Genomic DNA, 16,293 nt, shown 5'->3' on the forward strand with positions numbered 1-16,293 from the left:
CCTACAAAAGATTTTATTTTCAGGGCATAATTACATGTCTGCCTTATTTTACTGCATTAACAGTGTAAGTAGAGTTTCTAAAGGTTGCCAATGACATAAATTACTGTGAAGCTGAGAGTCTGCAGTGACAGTGAGTATTTTAAAAAAATGAAATTTCCAACAAATGAAAGCCTTTGACCATACAGAAATGTCATGAACTTACGGATCTCTTAAGAAACTTGTTTTGTTTTTTTTTTAATTAAATTATTCAAAATATAGAAGTTGTCCCCTAAAGTGCATGTATCATGCAGTAATGAAGCTTTCCAGATGAAGTTTTATTCCCTTGAACCTCTCAGACCAGCAGTGTGAGAACATGCTTTCCTCTAACGCTTACTCAATTTGATACCTGGGGGAGGAGGAGGGAGCTGGTAGATTGGGCCAGAGGCAGGGGACTTGAAACCAAATAACATGATTCTCTTGAATGACTTGCATATGGCTTAGTGCATCTCTACAAGGTCTTACTGGAGTCAGTAAAGCTATATGATAGCACAAGTTGGCTGTTGTGATTATTCTTACAGGATTAATGTTGTAGCTCTGCATGCAAAGTGCTGTGCAGCTCCCCACAGGTGCCTTGTACATACCACTTGGTAGGCAGGTCTAGTGATGGGGAAAGGCAGTGCTATTTAATACATTTTTCCCCCATGAATTTCCTTGATTCTACAATCTGTTAATAAAATTAAAAAGAGTATTTTTGTACTAATTGTCATTAAATCTTTCAAATTTCAGAGAAGGGGCTTGGAGTCTTTAGCAGATGGTTGAAAATGAAATGCACTTTGGGGGAAACAGAAGCTCTGCCAAATCTGGACCTTGAACAGAACTAGTCAAATAAACAGAAGTGAGACACAGCAGGGATGGTTTGGAATAGGCTTTATTATGGCCAGAAAGCTTCAGGCTGTGAATGACCTAATCAACCTAAGCTCCAGACATACACCTAAATGAGCTTCCACTCTACCAATCCTCATAGTACTCTATTTTTCTTTACTCAAACACCATCTTAACAGATCTGAGCTCTTTTAACTGCCCATGATTGTCCTCTTTTCATTATATTTGTCCTATTCTACTCTCCTAATGGCTGAATTTTAATTTTCTCCTTTAGTTTTCCCATCCTTTCCCCTGACTCAATTCTGGCAATTTTCATGCATTTGTTGAGTTTCAAATGACTTGTTGTTCTATGAGAACAAGCAAAAAGAGTGATGGGAGCAAAGCTCCTCAGTGTTGAGAGACTCTGGAAGGCTGTTCAGTTCCCACTTAACTAAGAGGATTTCTGTGTGACCTTGTCTCCTGCCTCATTTCCATCTCTGCAGCATGGGGACAAAGTGACATGCCCTGCCAGAGGAAGGGAAGCCATGCCGTATAAAGCACCATTCCAAAGGGATCCCTTGCTGTCTGCATTTGCTACCCTGCGTGGTCCCTACTGCACTTAGGACTGTTGTTTACAGCTGGAATAGCAAACAAGCTTGGTCTTGCTTCTGTTCATTTAACCAGACTTGGCTTGATGTGCTGCGTGCAGCCCACAGCCATTGCCACAATGCAGCGGCCGCGGAGCGTGGCCGTGAATGTCACACGGACGTGGCCTTGTTCTGGAGACACTGGTGCAGGCAGGAAACTGAAATGGAATTACACGACGCTAATAGTGCTTCAGCATTAGCCAGGGCAAGGATGAAGTGCTATAAACATCCTCCAGTTAATAGGTAAATAAAGGCTGCATAGCATCGTGCTGGTCTCCAATGTTTAAAGAATGGTTCAGCATGAAATTTGAGTGGCAACAGCTTGTGTGTTACTGTGGTGTGAACTTGATTTAAAAAATTATCTTTATTTAAAGTAAGCTTTTTTTAAAATAAACTTTATTTATTTAAAAAAATATACTGTGTATGTATATGTAATATACTAGTATATATTATATGTAATAATATACTAAATATATCTTTATAAAACTTTCGCACTTCACACTTTTTATTCATAAATGATTTAGTCTCATGGCCTTTGAATATGGCCTCTGCTTTGTACCAATAGTCATGACTTTTCAAAATCTTTTTGTGAAAAGTACCTTTGAGAGTAGGAGAGGCTCTTTAGGGGGTTTGATGTGGGCACATAAATAGTCACTTGAATTTACGAGGCATTATTGCTTTGGAATTCAAGAGAACAGGAATTAAGCTAGTGTAGTATGTATTGGTTTCAATCACCTGAGGTGATAGTCCTAAATTCTGCTACATTATAATGGTTTTAACATGAATTTACTGGTTCACACAGAGGAATGCAGGGGATCATGTAATTTCCCATTGTCATTCTGGTTCCAAGTGACCATAGTTGTAATGATTTACTGGAATTCTAATTCCCTTAACAATTAGTAGGCACACTGGAGCCCACTGGGTTTTATTCAGAGCTCATTGAAGCTAATGGAGGGGAAAAAAATCCCTTTGACCTCATTTGGCATTGGCTCAAGCTCTTTGCAGTTGAAGCTGATGGCTTCATCAAAATCCACTTAACCTTCCAGGGATGAGCGTGTGACAGGGACTGGCCATCAGGTCATTCTGGAGCTTCATGGGTCTGCTGGGAGGGGCTTCCATACTTTTCCCTCATTATTCCCTTTATTTCTATGTAGGTGAAAGGAGCAATTTCAACAGTAGCAGAAGCCAGTGTGATGTTTTATGTGGTCTCTAATAATGTGGTCCAACCTCAGTGCTGTTTGGGTAACCCAGGACTCATACCGTTAATAATAAGTGTAACAGAGGATATGCCTTAGAATTATCATTCTGACATGATTGTTTTCCTTGTTTTCACACTTTGAAACATCCTGAGATTAAAAAACAAATTATATGCCTCCCTTTCATATCCCTAAACCTTCCCATGTTTTAGATGTGCCTTTCCCATGAACAAACCTACACAGATAAACACCTAAATATAAGCAGCATGTTGGCTTGGAACTGGTCTCTATTTCAAGAAAAAAGAAAACAAATAGAAATAATACAGTTGAAAAGAAGAAAATTATCAGTCTTTCTTAATTCTTCCTCAAAAATGTGACAGATTCCACAAAATCATCTCTTTAATGCTCTGCATTATCATATAAACACAAATTTAGAGGTGTTATTATTGCATTAAAATTTTTGTTGTGTCCTGGAAAAATAATTTATCTTAAGTTCACCTGATTCCATTCAGTTTAGTAAGGTGCAGAAGGAAGGTTTTCATAGAGTTTCTCCAAGTTAAAGCCATCAGGACACCGCAAGAACTTTGTTTTTCCTGAATACCACATTTTGTTGTACGAAAGGATAGACTTATTGAATCTACAAACTCAAGCTGGTTTCACTGCCCCTAAGGATTGGGGAGGAGCCTAGCTAAAACAAATGTGAGTCTGAGCCTGGTGTTGGGCAAGCTGCTGTAGGGAACCCTGTGTGATCTCCTGGGCTCCCTCCCAACCTCAGCCACTCTTTGATTCTGAGTTTCATGAGTGATCCTCTTCAATGGCAAGGAGAGCAGTGAGATCTGCTTGTTGGCTCCTCTGGGGCAAATCCTCTTTCACCTTTTCATTGGGCTGATATACTGGGTTATGATGCTGCAAAGAACTGCTTGTGAGATAACCATGCTTTGCATTTCTTGTGTTGGAGACATTGGCCATGGATCTTCTGAAAGCATATTCCTGTTCCTTTGATTAGTGCTAGCAGCAGGGAAAGATGTTTCCACCACTGAGGGATATGTTTCAAAGCTCTGTGTAGGGCTTTGGAATGTGACACCATTAAATGTTAATGTGCATTTTCAAATAAGGAGCCTCAAGGCTAGAGGTAACTCTTTGATCTTTAAAAAGCTTGCCACATAGAAGAGGGAGTTTGAATGTATACTTACATCTGCAAACACTTGCAGGTAATTAGATTTTAGTTTCAGGGCTGCAGGACTTTGCAGAAATTATTTGGATTTCAAAAGGCTCAAAATAAACATCAATTTCTATTTATCTCAAGGGATTGAGAGGGGCATAAAACAAACCTTTAATGGCCTGAGCCACACTTTATTAATTGCTTTGTTGAAGAGATAAAACCTGTGGGAGTTTGTGTATTAAAATGGGATTTGAACGAGCAGAAATCCAAGCAGGATCTGAATTTGATTTAAAATGAGTAAGAAAATACACAGCTGAGCTTTCTTCCTTGTTTAAAAGATTATTACCCTAATATATACAGTTGCTTTGTTTTTAAAAATTGTGTCTGGATTGAGCCATAATTATATGTGAAAGCATTTGAGCTAGTCATTCAGTATTGAAGAAATTGGATCTGTCTAAACAAAATGACATGCAATTAGGGAGCATGGGGGAGTTGTCTGTTTGCCATATCTGAAAATAAAGTTATCAAATTATTACTCAAATTGTTCTACATCTGACAACTGTATCTAGAAAGGCTTCTTACGGTAACTTTGCAAAGATGGCTCAGGTTTATATGCTGTTTGTGACAGGGGACAGTGAAACATAGGAGTTTGGTTGTTTTGATTTTTTTTTCTTTAATTGAGGCTTCTATATTTTTTGATTTGCAAAGTTTCTTGCAAGGAGGACTATTGATAGAAAGTGAACCTTTTTCCTTGTTGGATGAAAAATGGCCTCTTTAGACAAAACAAAAGGTAGCTGACGCTAGAGTTCTGCTGGTGTTCAAACTGATACATTTATCAATACTTTCAACAAGATGGCAGTTTTGATTTAATTTTGCCATTTTGGTTTTTTTAGTTCCTTGAATTTCCACTGTTTTTTAAAGAATTTTTAAGAATTCTAGTTTTGTTTACTCCCATGTGAAAGAAATACTGTGCTGCAATCCTTAGTGTATTTTATAGCTGTTATTTATTAATTCTGTTATTAATGTATGTAAACTTGCTGCAGAGCAAGTTCTGCATAATCCTCATGTGGAGAGTCCTACTTGTTCTGGATATGTCCTTTTCCTTTCTTTTTCTCTTATTCTGTATTCACAGAGCTTATGAGAGTTTTCTCTTCCACCTTCAGGGTTCTGTGTTAAATCCAGGAATTACTGTCTGTTTATGAAAAATAATGCAGAAAACACTATATGGGTTCAAATTATCATGATAATTAGCAGATATGTTTTGCAGAGGGTTAGGAAATACCTTCCACTTCAAAGAAAATACAATGACAGAGATGCTGTAATGGGTTTGAGTTATGGGCCAGAATTACAGAGATGTAAAGGCTGAGGACTGTGGTCATACAGTGCCAGGAGTCCTGTTCAGAGCATGGGATTAGAGCCTAAGATTGCATAAGTTTGCAATGAAGACTGTAACATCAATATAGTCCCAAATAATGATTCTCAAAATAATCAAATGTAGTTAGAAAAGTTTGTGTATAAACTGTCTTGCTGGTTTGCTATCATGTTAAATCTAAGAGACCTCTATGTTTCTTTTCTCCTGTGGCACTAAAAACGCCACTGTGACTGATAAAGAGAGAGCACAGTGCCCTGAGAAATGCCTGGAAGAAAATTTTCATCTTTAAACTGACATCAAAGCTGCATTCACCTTGCTTTAGAAGGGAAATTTTGAACTTTTTTCAATCCTGTCTCTTATCTAAACCATTAACTTGCATAGAAGAGTCTTAAAAATTGGTGTTTCAGGGCTAAATAAGACATTTTTGTTGGAGGTTATTGAGACATGAAATGATTACTTATCATCCCTTGAAATGACATTACATTTAAATGCAATGGTACATGGGCACTTACCGCCACCTTCATCTCTGTTAATCCTTGCTCACAGCCTGCAAATTGAACATTCTCTCAGCCTTATGGGATGCACTGAAACTCTCACAGTTATAATTGGTTTTCAGTGTGCCATCCTGCATGTTGCACAATTTGAAGAGACTCTCTTCCAAACTGAAAACATTTAGTGAACCCCTCCAAACAGAACACATTTAGTGAATTCCATGCTGTGTATTCTTTCCCCTTTAATCAGTTTTATCCATGAGTTCACCAAAGATTCAAAGGGAGAATAAAAATGAAATTGATTTTATCATGATTGATTTGAAAATTCAGGGGACAACCTCTTGGTTATTGATGGCTTTTAAATTGCTCTGCATTGTTAGCTGGGCATGCCTGTGAAATTCATCAGCATTCCACAATCTGCCTCTGTTGTTTGCTTACAGATAGCAGCTCTAAATTTAGATGTGCACAATATAACCTTACCAGACAAAGTTATGGCATGAAGTTATGGCAGTCTGAAAGTCTTTGCAAGGTCTGCCTGTATAAATAAGCCCTTTTCCATGGAGGTCCATGGGAACCAGAGCAGAAACATCACCTTTAGGAAGGCAAAAGCTGCAGCCTGATTGAGTTTCCCACATGATGGATGTTGTCCAACCTCATTGCTCTTCTGAAGCAGTGGTTGGGTTAAAAAGAGAGAGAATGGGAATGAGGCATCATGCTTATGCAGATACTCCTGGGTCTTTCTCAAAGGTGGAGGTAAACTGTATGATTTCAAAGAAACTGGGAGCATGTGAACTATGGTACTGTGCTGGGGAAGAAGACAAGACAAGAACTTACAAAGAGCTGATTCTTCATTAAATTTTCCTTCTTGCATTCATCAGTGAATTAGTGAAAATTGTGTGACTCCCCAAAAGGAAGTCTGTCGTGGTAACTGGGTTTTTGTTTTTCTTCTCTAAGGTACCCCAGCTACACTGTGCATCTTTACAAAGGCAGCAGAGTCTTCCCTTACAGGTCTGATCTTAGGTGTCCATGGTCACAGGTGTGATGGTGACAAGCAGTTGGTGTTGGGCTGCTCCACTGAAGTTTGTAGCAGTGCTTCCACAAGCACGCTAAATTTTAAGGTGACTCAAAATGTGAGGAATAGCATAAATGTCCATCTCTATGAAAGATTCCTCAGCTTGGAGAGGTGGGAGAAAAGCCTGGAGAAAAGAAGATTCAGGGGAGTCCTCATCAGTAACTACAGCTACCTGAAAGGGGGTTGCAGCTGGCTGTGGGTTGGCTCTCTCCCAGGAAACCAGTAACAAGACAAGAGGAAACCGCCTCAGGCTGTGCCAGGGGAAGTTCACGTTGGAAATTAGAAAGAGATTCTTTACTGACAGGGTGGTTAAGCATTGGAATGGGCTGCCCAGGGAAGTGGTGGAGTCACCATCCCTGGAAGTGTTCAAGAAATGACTGGACATGGTGCAGCTCTGGCTTAGTTCATGTGATGTTCAGTCAGAGGTTTGACTCAATGCTCTTGGAGGTCTTTTTCAACCTTAATGATTCTGTGATTCTGTTCTGTGATGCTAAGCAGACAGAACTATGTTTCTGCCTCATTTTGCTGATCATTAAGTGGTAGAAGATATAATGGCTCTACTTAGATAATTGATACAATTATTTTTCCAAATTTTACTAGAAAATGGATGTTTTTTTATTAGTAGTGTTAATTATCTGAAATGGTCATTTTCTCCCATCTGCAAATAAAACACTTGTGTTTCCCAAACTGGTTTTCATGTTCTAGTCATGATAAACCATGTGCTGCTTCTTTTGTGCAGAAGTTTTTCTTATTTCTCTTCTGCTCATTTGTTTGGGTTTTTCATTAATAAACCTTATTCTTAGTGAAACTGGTATTTACATCCCATTTAAAAAATTGTATTTGCAAAACTTAGAAAAACTGCTTCACCAGTGAATTCTTGAACAATTTTAACACTGAGTAACATCAGCAGAAAATCTGCTGTACCCCCTCTGCATTTTAATTTTCTGTAGGTGACTGTCTACAGAACTCAGCCCAGCTCTGATCTTTCTTGTGTTTTTCTTCTAATAACGATCCCAGCAGCCTTGCTGATGGGTGCACATACATTACCATTTTTTCCTGCACATTCAGTGTTGTTTTAATTGTATCGTGGTATATCTTAAAGCATATACTATTCTGGTTTTAAAATCCATGGCCTAATGGGTGGTACCCTGAACTCCTTCAGTGATGGCCTCTGGTGAACAGAGCATGCTTGTAGCAGAGTCTGATGCTTTTGAACAGCATCAAGTTTCTTTTTGTGAGTGTTGCTAAAACTTTTGAAATGTTAAAAGACAGTCTTGATCTTTGGTATAAAGAAACTTTCAAACTTTGTTTGAAATGCATGAGTAATAAGTCTCATCCAGACCAAGGTAAAAAGAGTGCTTGTGATAATGTGATGCTGTGTGGCCAGAGAAAAGAGAAAAGGGCCTCCATGTTCATATATTTTACTTTTTTTATAATGTAGCAAAAACTGCCCTGTGCTGACAAAGTCACTTGCCTGTGTTTTCCTGTACAGAAAGGTAATCTCAGGATACATTTCCCTACCATGGTGTGAGGGGATTCATACTGTCTCTTCTCTAAAGTGTGTTGAATGTCAAAAGGGCAGGCTTCAGGTGTAAAATTCGCTTCATCTGTTGTGCCAGCTTTCTAGGTTTCTGCTCTCAGGTCAAAGATCAAAGCGCTCTTACATTAACAGCATATCAGAAATGTGGAAAGGAGAGGCAAATGAGCACAAGAAGCATTTTATTCTGAGGAGAAAGTAGTAAGAATTTCTGGCAACTGCTGCTACACCTGCTGAGAGTAAATCACAGCTTTGGACAATAATATGCTTTTGCAGGTTGTTCATAGAAATATAAATGTTGGGAGGCTGAGTCAGCAAATCCTTTTGTTGTGGTCCTTTTTTTGTTTTCATTATAGAGCAGTTTCAGTAATTTTTGAGTGTCAAAAACTGATTTCTATGATGGATTTGCTGTTCATTGACAACAGCTTATTCCTGACAACGAGTCTGTTGACGTAATGAAAAGCATGTGGTATACGATAGTGATTGTATCTTCATTTTTTAGCTGCAGACATGACTCACCTAAATGACATGGACTATGACAGAGCTGAAATTGGAGAGCACTTCTTCCTTTCACTTCAGATCATTCTTCTTTAACTATATTTTGTTAGTAATTGGCTTAGTCTGATGTTCTTTCACCCTCTCAAAACAAGAATTGCTTCTGCATATTAGTTTACTGGAACTGCATTGATGGCTATTTGAAATTCATAGTTTGAGTCCTGTCGCTCTGTTCCTCAAATGCAATTCTGCTTCATTATTATGAGTAGAAGTTACATGGCAGACATGCTTGTTTCAGTAAAAAAATAAGACCCAGTATTGAATCAGTTTTATGAGAGCCCCTTAGTCATTCAAAATTAGACTTGACCACTTTTTGTGAGACAAGGTTATACGTGCACACTGTATCATAAAAGATGCTCTATAAATGCACTGATTGAGTAATACTTTTATGTCTTTACAGGCATATGAAGGAACACTTATGTAATTTACAGTTGCTTAGGAAAAGCTCATGATTAGCTTAACTATTGGCATTTATTTGCAGTATAGCACGAAAAGAAAAAGGAACATTGTGTTGTTAAGTACTTTCTCTAGTGTCTTATATCTTGAAAAATATGTCATGCATTTCAGCTAACAGATGGAGTTCACAGCTGTGCATGTACGTGTAGCCAGGCTCTAGGAAAAAAAAAAAAAAAAGAAAAAAGAAGGAATTTCTTTTTACAGAAAAACAGGTTGTTTGGGGTTTATTTTATTTTTCTCGTCAAGTTTTCAAGCATCATTTACTAAGGTCGTTAAATTGGTAGTAGAACCTAGTTGTAGGTGGTAGTTCCTGTGAGAGGCTTTTTGTAGGGACTGTTGATACAGAAATAATCTCCCAATCTCTTCCAAATCTGTAGCCATACTCCATTTTACTGCACTTCCTGTGTTTTTTGTGTATGTAATTTTTTTTTTACCCCTCACAGAATCTCGTCCTTCTCCCATGCACATACATGTTATTGGACTGTAACAGTGAAGGTTAATTTCCACAGTAAGTCCAAGCATGTATTTTTGCCTTTTCAAAGGAGAATTTTACCTACAGAAGGCAGGAGAAAAACAGATGAAGTGAAAGGCATCAGTGGTCACTCCTGAGGACTGTTAAGAGGCATGGTACAAAACTCATGGTTTATATCTTTAAAACAAAGTACGCCATTAAGTGGGTAATGCTAAGAGGAATTTTATCTAGCCTATAAATACCAGTGAATCTTTTCAACTTCAAATCCCAGTACAGAGACAATTTACAATTGCAATCAAAATGATGCACACAATTTAACTTCAGTACCATCTGTAACTCTGCTGGTATTTTAATAATGAATAAAATTATATCTTGGCAACAAAAGTCTCACTGAAATAGTATACCTTTAATTTCCAAGTGAGACCTCTTAAGATTAATCTACAAGGCCTCTGGTTTACCCTGAAATCTTCATGTTTATTAAAAAATGGACATATTTATATTTAAATAGCTAACAGTATGCTAAAGGCCTGTGATTCTGTGAAGCTTTTGTTAAACTCCTTTGAAATTTGGGGATTGTGGTTCAAGCAGGGGTTTGCACAGCTGGCCACAAGCACTCCTGCCCTCACTGCACCTCTTGCATCTGCTTCAGCAGAGATGTATGAGCAGGGTCCACTGCAGGAGCTGTTTCGTGATGTGCCAGACCCTGTGTTCTTGAAGTAGAGCACCTACAGGAAGCACCTTCCCTTAAAATGCTTTTATTACTATGTGATAGAGCAGGAGGCATGACAGTTACTGTCTTCTGAATTTGTCTTTTTGCCTCCATCATGGCACCTAACCACACCATTCTCTGGGCTGTAATTCTCTCCTTTTTCATCTTCAATTTCTGTATTTTGCAGAGAGAAGGCAATTTTTGCTCTGTCAATAGTTTGCATGCTCTGTCCTGTCCTCCACTCTTCCCTCAGTTGCATTAATCGGCGACACCAGTACCATGTTCCTACTCTGAGTGCTGCTTTCATGGTATTTATAATTATTTTGGGATGCTTATGGTTGCTAATAGAGTAGCTGCAGCATAGATCTGAGTCTTACTGTGGCTTTTCAGATACTTTGCATTGATGGTGATATGAGATTGCTGGTCTAAGTACCAGTATAAGTAATTGCTTATTATAATGATAGGAGGTCTTGACAAACAATGTATTACTACATTAAAAAAAAATGAAAAACTTTGTAGTAAAGGATTTTCTACATGTTTGTCCTGGTGAAGGTACAGAAGTACCAAAAGCAGTTAGGGGCTGATGTTTGGAAAATCTCTGGAGCCCGGGGACTGGAGGCATTTGACTAATGGTGTCCTCTTTATCCAAACTTTTGTTCAAGAAATGTTAGTGACCTTTCTGGATGGCCCTCACAAGTGGAAATCAATGTGTTTTGTCCCACTGGCTCTTCAGGTGAACCAGGGAAACCAGAGCAGGACAGGTTTGTTAACACATCTCAATTTGGGCATGCAATGAGGACCTGCTCTAAGAAGCAGAAGTGTGACCATGATGGGTTCCTGGGCTTTGTGATTTTCTAAATGTCTTCAGTGCCCAGTGATCAGAATTTTTCTATAATTGTACCAGTTGCTGCTGATGAAGGCTGTCTCAGGCTTGAAGAAGGTTATAAACTGGATCATGCCAAGCCTACCAACACCAGTGTTAAGTGTGTCCTGGAAGAACTAGTAAAGTTAGTCTGAATCTCTGAGTTCTGTGCCAACTCTGTTTTGATAATATGTTTACTGATTTGAGAAACCTGCTGTTCTTCAGGAACATTTGAAATACTGTCTCTCTAGGCCTTGGATACATATTTTTCAATTATTTTTTTCATATATGTCACAGATGTTGAAGGCCTTCACAACATATAAAGTTTAATTAGGTATTTAGGCAAATGGCCTTCTCTGAAATTCCAGTTTATATACTATTAGCTAAAGTTGGTATTATCTGACATGTTTCAAAGAAGCCTAAGAGTTAGTATCTAAATGTCACTTGAATGATTTTGAACTGATAACATTTATGTTTGTGGGATTGTTCAAAGCATTCTGTAAAAAAATTAAAATACATAGGCAAAGAGGGAGAAGATATTTCCTTGTTTTTATTTGGAGGGTAATTAAAGCTACAAGAAAAGAGTCAAAACTAATAAATAAAACAACTTCATAGAATGAAAAAAAAAAAAGATAATAGATTTATTTCTCCTTTTTTTTTTTTTTTTTGTTAATTTTACAATTTTTTCTAAAAATCATTAGTGAATAAAACCTAGAAAATTCAGGTTGATATATGTAACTCTTTTTCTTAATTCTAGAAGCAAGATTGCTTATGAAAGTTCTGGTAACACTCATAACACTGGAAATGCTGTCAGTAACTGTTTGTTTTTCAGAAGTTGGCATGTTCGAGGTCAGCACCATTTTCTGAAATGCAAATCAACATCTGTATTGTTGTGTGGTTTGCATAAAACAGTTGGCTTATAGGTACAATTAGACCCTCTTTTTCATGATTTCTTTGCTAATTATCTTGTCAAGAAAAACATAGGAGAAAACAACTGAACAACTGGCTAGTAAATGCACTTTTGTGAGTGTCCAGATGTTTTAAATGGTTCTGTAGTGTAGAATTATTCATTGTTAAAACCAGTGTTTTTAATAGGTGTGTAATGCAGTTAACTCCAAGAAGCAAAGTTTCTGTTCTGACAGGCAAACTTCCAAAGCAAATGGATTAATAGGTCAGGAACTACAGGTAAGGAGTTGTAAATGTGAGAACACCTGAAATAATGTTTTTTTCCTGTCACATCAAGGTGGGGTTATGAAGCCTCTTGAAATGTGTGTGTTGGCATTGTATGGTGGGAATCAGGATACACTGGTTTTGCTTTTAGTTTTATCATGGGTCTTCTCTGATCTTGCATAAGCATAAAATTTTTCATCTCAGTCTTGTCTGCATTCATCACAAAAAGAAACATGATAACAACCTTTTTTCTTGGAGAGTTTTTTAATCTTGAGAGGTGTCTTTGGTGGTTGGTTTGTTTGCTTTTCAGTATTGCCTTCTCATGGAACTAGGGCCAGTGGAATGACCCTCACTGTATTGCACATCCTACATTTTGAACTCTGTACCCTATTTCAGCTGAGTTTTACAAAGAAATATCAGTCTCATATGTGTGCATGTTGGCATCTCTGACAAGACATGTATTAGTGCTGTTCTGCAAATGATCTGGGTTGTTGTGCATGTACAAGTTGACTGATGCACCTCTCAAAGCACTCTGCTGTACTCTGGAATTTCATTTGGCATGTAGAAAATTCTTTACTGCAGAGTTTGCATTTTTTTTTAATTTAAACTGTGACATATTCTGCATTGAAGGTCTGTGCATGTAGAGCTCTTGATTCAGTGCAAAGTTAGTTTTGACTGAGTGAAGGGCAGAAGAGTGACTTTGTGTCAGAGTATCCATTCAAAAATAGTGTTCACTTGGAGGAAATTCCTGCATGTACTCTGAGTCAATCAATCGTTATTCTCTTATCTGTTGAAAGTTGGGCTGTATTAGTCCTGGTGCTCTCAGAACTATCATCAATTTTTTTAATGCCTTAAACTTACATGTTTTTATACTTAGGTATTATTCAGGGAAGATTTCCTAGCTCCTAGCTGTATTTCAGCTGTTTGTTCTTCTTTTTTTTTTTTTTTTTTTTTTTTTCCATTTATTTATTAGAACAAAGCACAATAAGGATCCCAGAATTTAGTGTGGAAATGAAATTGCAGTTCTGTAGCAGCAGGCATACAGATGAACGTGCATTGGGACAGAAGCAGAGGATATGGAAATTTAGACAAAGTATCTCCTAGTTACAGGAGCTAATTGTCAAGTCACAGCCTGGAGCCTCTGGAGGTCCCAGGGAAAACCTTAAATGTGTTGCTCTGAAATGGTTTCCTCTTGCTGTGATGCTGCAAGATACTTGGTGTCCCATAGGTACTCAGTCCTACCTTTGGGGAGCAGTGGTGGACAGCTGGCTCACAGGCTGATTGATGTGCTGGGTTCTGTCGTGGCCCAGGAGCAACCACAGGGAGCTGAAGAGAGCCATCCATCTACACAGTGTTTAAAGTGAAATCTCTGTGTTCAGTTATTTCCAGCCTCATGTTTTAAGTGTTGCTGAATAGTCCTGTAGATCTGTCCACCAGGATTTTAGACTTTCTTTTGAGAGGTTCTCAACCCCTCTGCTGGTTTTATAGAATGCAGAAGTTTGGGTGAATTCAGTGCCCTCGTGAACTCACCATATCCAATCTTTGTTTAAATCTCTGTTCAGGTCATGAGTGACAGTGAATTTAAGACCCTCAATTTACAGGTGTTTTGTTTGGTATTTTTTAAGTCTGAATAGAAGAGTTATGGCCTGATCTCATGGTGTACCAGGAGACCTCAAGCCCTCCACTCTTTGAGATTCGAAGGGTATAAGTCATAGGGAATCTGCTCAGGACCATGATACTTGTTTTGTTAGCTAATCATCCTTGTGGCTACAACATCAGTGCAGCCCTGCCCCTTATTTATCTATCTTGCAGATCTTGCTAGGCCTTTTTGCTCTTGGGAATCAAAGAGATAGAAGGGGTTTTGGATAGAAGTTGGGTTTTTGAGAACCATCATTCAATGCACTGATATAAATTATATTGATTGCATTGATTTTTCCTTCATATAGAGCTGGATTTTGATTGCAAAAGTATCTGGGTTGTTCTAGAGAGTCTGTGTAGAAAGGGATGAGAAATATTTTAATGCAATCTGTCTCAATATGAAAAAGGTATTACTCAGGTTTAGAATAATCTAAAATATCAAGCAAGTTTTGCTTTTATTGTCTTTTGTAGCCCTTCCTTCTCCCCCTCCTCCTAATCCTTGTAAGCTGCATATTTACTCTCTGAGTGCAAGAACACTGGGGTGGCCTGAGATCCTGGTGACCTGCAGGCCTTTTCCAGTAATTAGGTCCATGTTTGCTCCATGGGAGATTCAATTAAAAATGAGAGGGGTTTTATTATTATTATTCCCTACTGAAACCCTGCATTATGTTCTTGAGTATTTATGTGACAGCATTGTAATGAGAAAATTTACTTTATTTAATGCTGTCCCTGTTCAAACATTATGGGCTCAAAAATTCCATTTGAGTATTAGCACAGCCCATCTGTCCTCAGAAGCAGTTGTGAAAGAAAGAGGGGAGAAACGTAGAGGCTGCTCACGTGGGTGAACAAAACTAATTTGGCCCTGCAGGTTTGTGTGAGCTTGAGGAAAACATGACGGAGGTATTCAGGTTTTGAGATTTTAGTGCAGCCTGAGATACCTGTGAAGCATGGGACACACTTTTACATGTTGCAAAAGCCCCCGTGGCATGTTCCTGTGTGTCACTTCCACACAGAAATATGAAGTTGTAATTGCTACATTACATACCTGTTCTGTGGAAAAACTGTACTGAACACAGAACACCTGGGATGTTATCTCAGGGCTGCCAGGGCATTACTGCACTCTTTTGCAACAAGAGTCAATGCCCTCTTTAACTGCAGGGTGGACAATCAAATCTCATTCACTGAAAGGACAACATTTTCCAGTTTTTGGAGCCTTCGATGTCTTAACAGCAGCTCCCATGTGATGGTTGTCCCACCAGACTGGGGCATTCTAGAGGGTTAATTTCAGTTCTCACATGTGAATTCAAGCACAAGTGTGCTGCTGTGTGTCCACTCTCTGTTTACTAAGTAGAAAAAACACCACCTGGAGATAGCACATGGTGGTGTATGTGTTGCTCATATGATGACCTCTGTATGTTTTGTTTTTTTGTTTTTCTTTTCAGATAATTGTGATGACGCATTGGTATCTCCCTTACCTTCAGCTGCCCTTACCAGTTCCTCTGAGCTCTTCAGTACTCACAGTCCCAGCTTTGCAAAACTCAACAGACGAGATGGTAAGGTTGAAATATGAAATGCCTAAACTATTTGTTTCAATCACTTTTACAAAGAATATCTTTCTATGCTGTTTTTATGCAGTGCGTTAATTTATGCTCCTGAGAGTGTGGTGTGTAGGAGCTATTTTCTCCTTTATTATAGAAAGCTTCTATTAATTGTGAAGATCTCCACTTCCATTTTAGAGATGTCATCCAGGAAGTTGAGACAGTCTTTTTGCTTTGGATGAGTTCCCATATTTTAATTTAAAGGTTGCTAGGTTTGAGACCCTATTCTAAAATGTGTTAAAGACAATAGCAACTAGGTATGAAATTCCAGTGGAATTCAATGATTACACAACCCTGCAGAAATAGTGAATGTGAAAAACAACTTTTCAGACATTTGCCATCATGAATGTTTGAGGTCCAGGTAATGAGTTCACACACCCGGTGGAAGTGTGAATATGAAGCATAGTACCAGAAAGGAGAAGTTGGCAGTATTTAGGGCATCATTTGACATCCTGTTGTAAATTCAGGTTGTCAGCTTTCATCTTGCTTCCAAGGTAGAGCCTCTAAAAGTGGAAA

At 38.4% G+C, this 16,293-nt stretch overlaps 1 protein-coding gene across 1 annotated transcript in view; it reads left to right on the forward strand.

The window, feature by feature from the left end:
• The window catches only part of CNTNAP5 (contactin associated protein family member 5), a 269,119-nt gene that overhangs the window by 53,300 nt on the left and 199,526 nt on the right, over nucleotides 1–16,293 (forward strand). Inside the window, exon 2 of the mRNA XM_063161822.1 lies at nucleotides 15,622–15,732. Within this exon, the coding sequence (XP_063017892.1) occupies nucleotides 15,622–15,732 (111 nt within the window). The remainder of the gene's footprint in view (nucleotides 1–15,621; nucleotides 15,733–16,293) is intronic.

The sequence above is a fragment of the Melospiza melodia genome, chromosome 8 (assembly GCF_035770615.1).
Source record: "Melospiza melodia melodia isolate bMelMel2 chromosome 8, bMelMel2.pri, whole genome shotgun sequence".
Lineage (NCBI taxonomy): Eukaryota > Metazoa > Chordata > Aves > Passeriformes > Passerellidae > Melospiza > Melospiza melodia.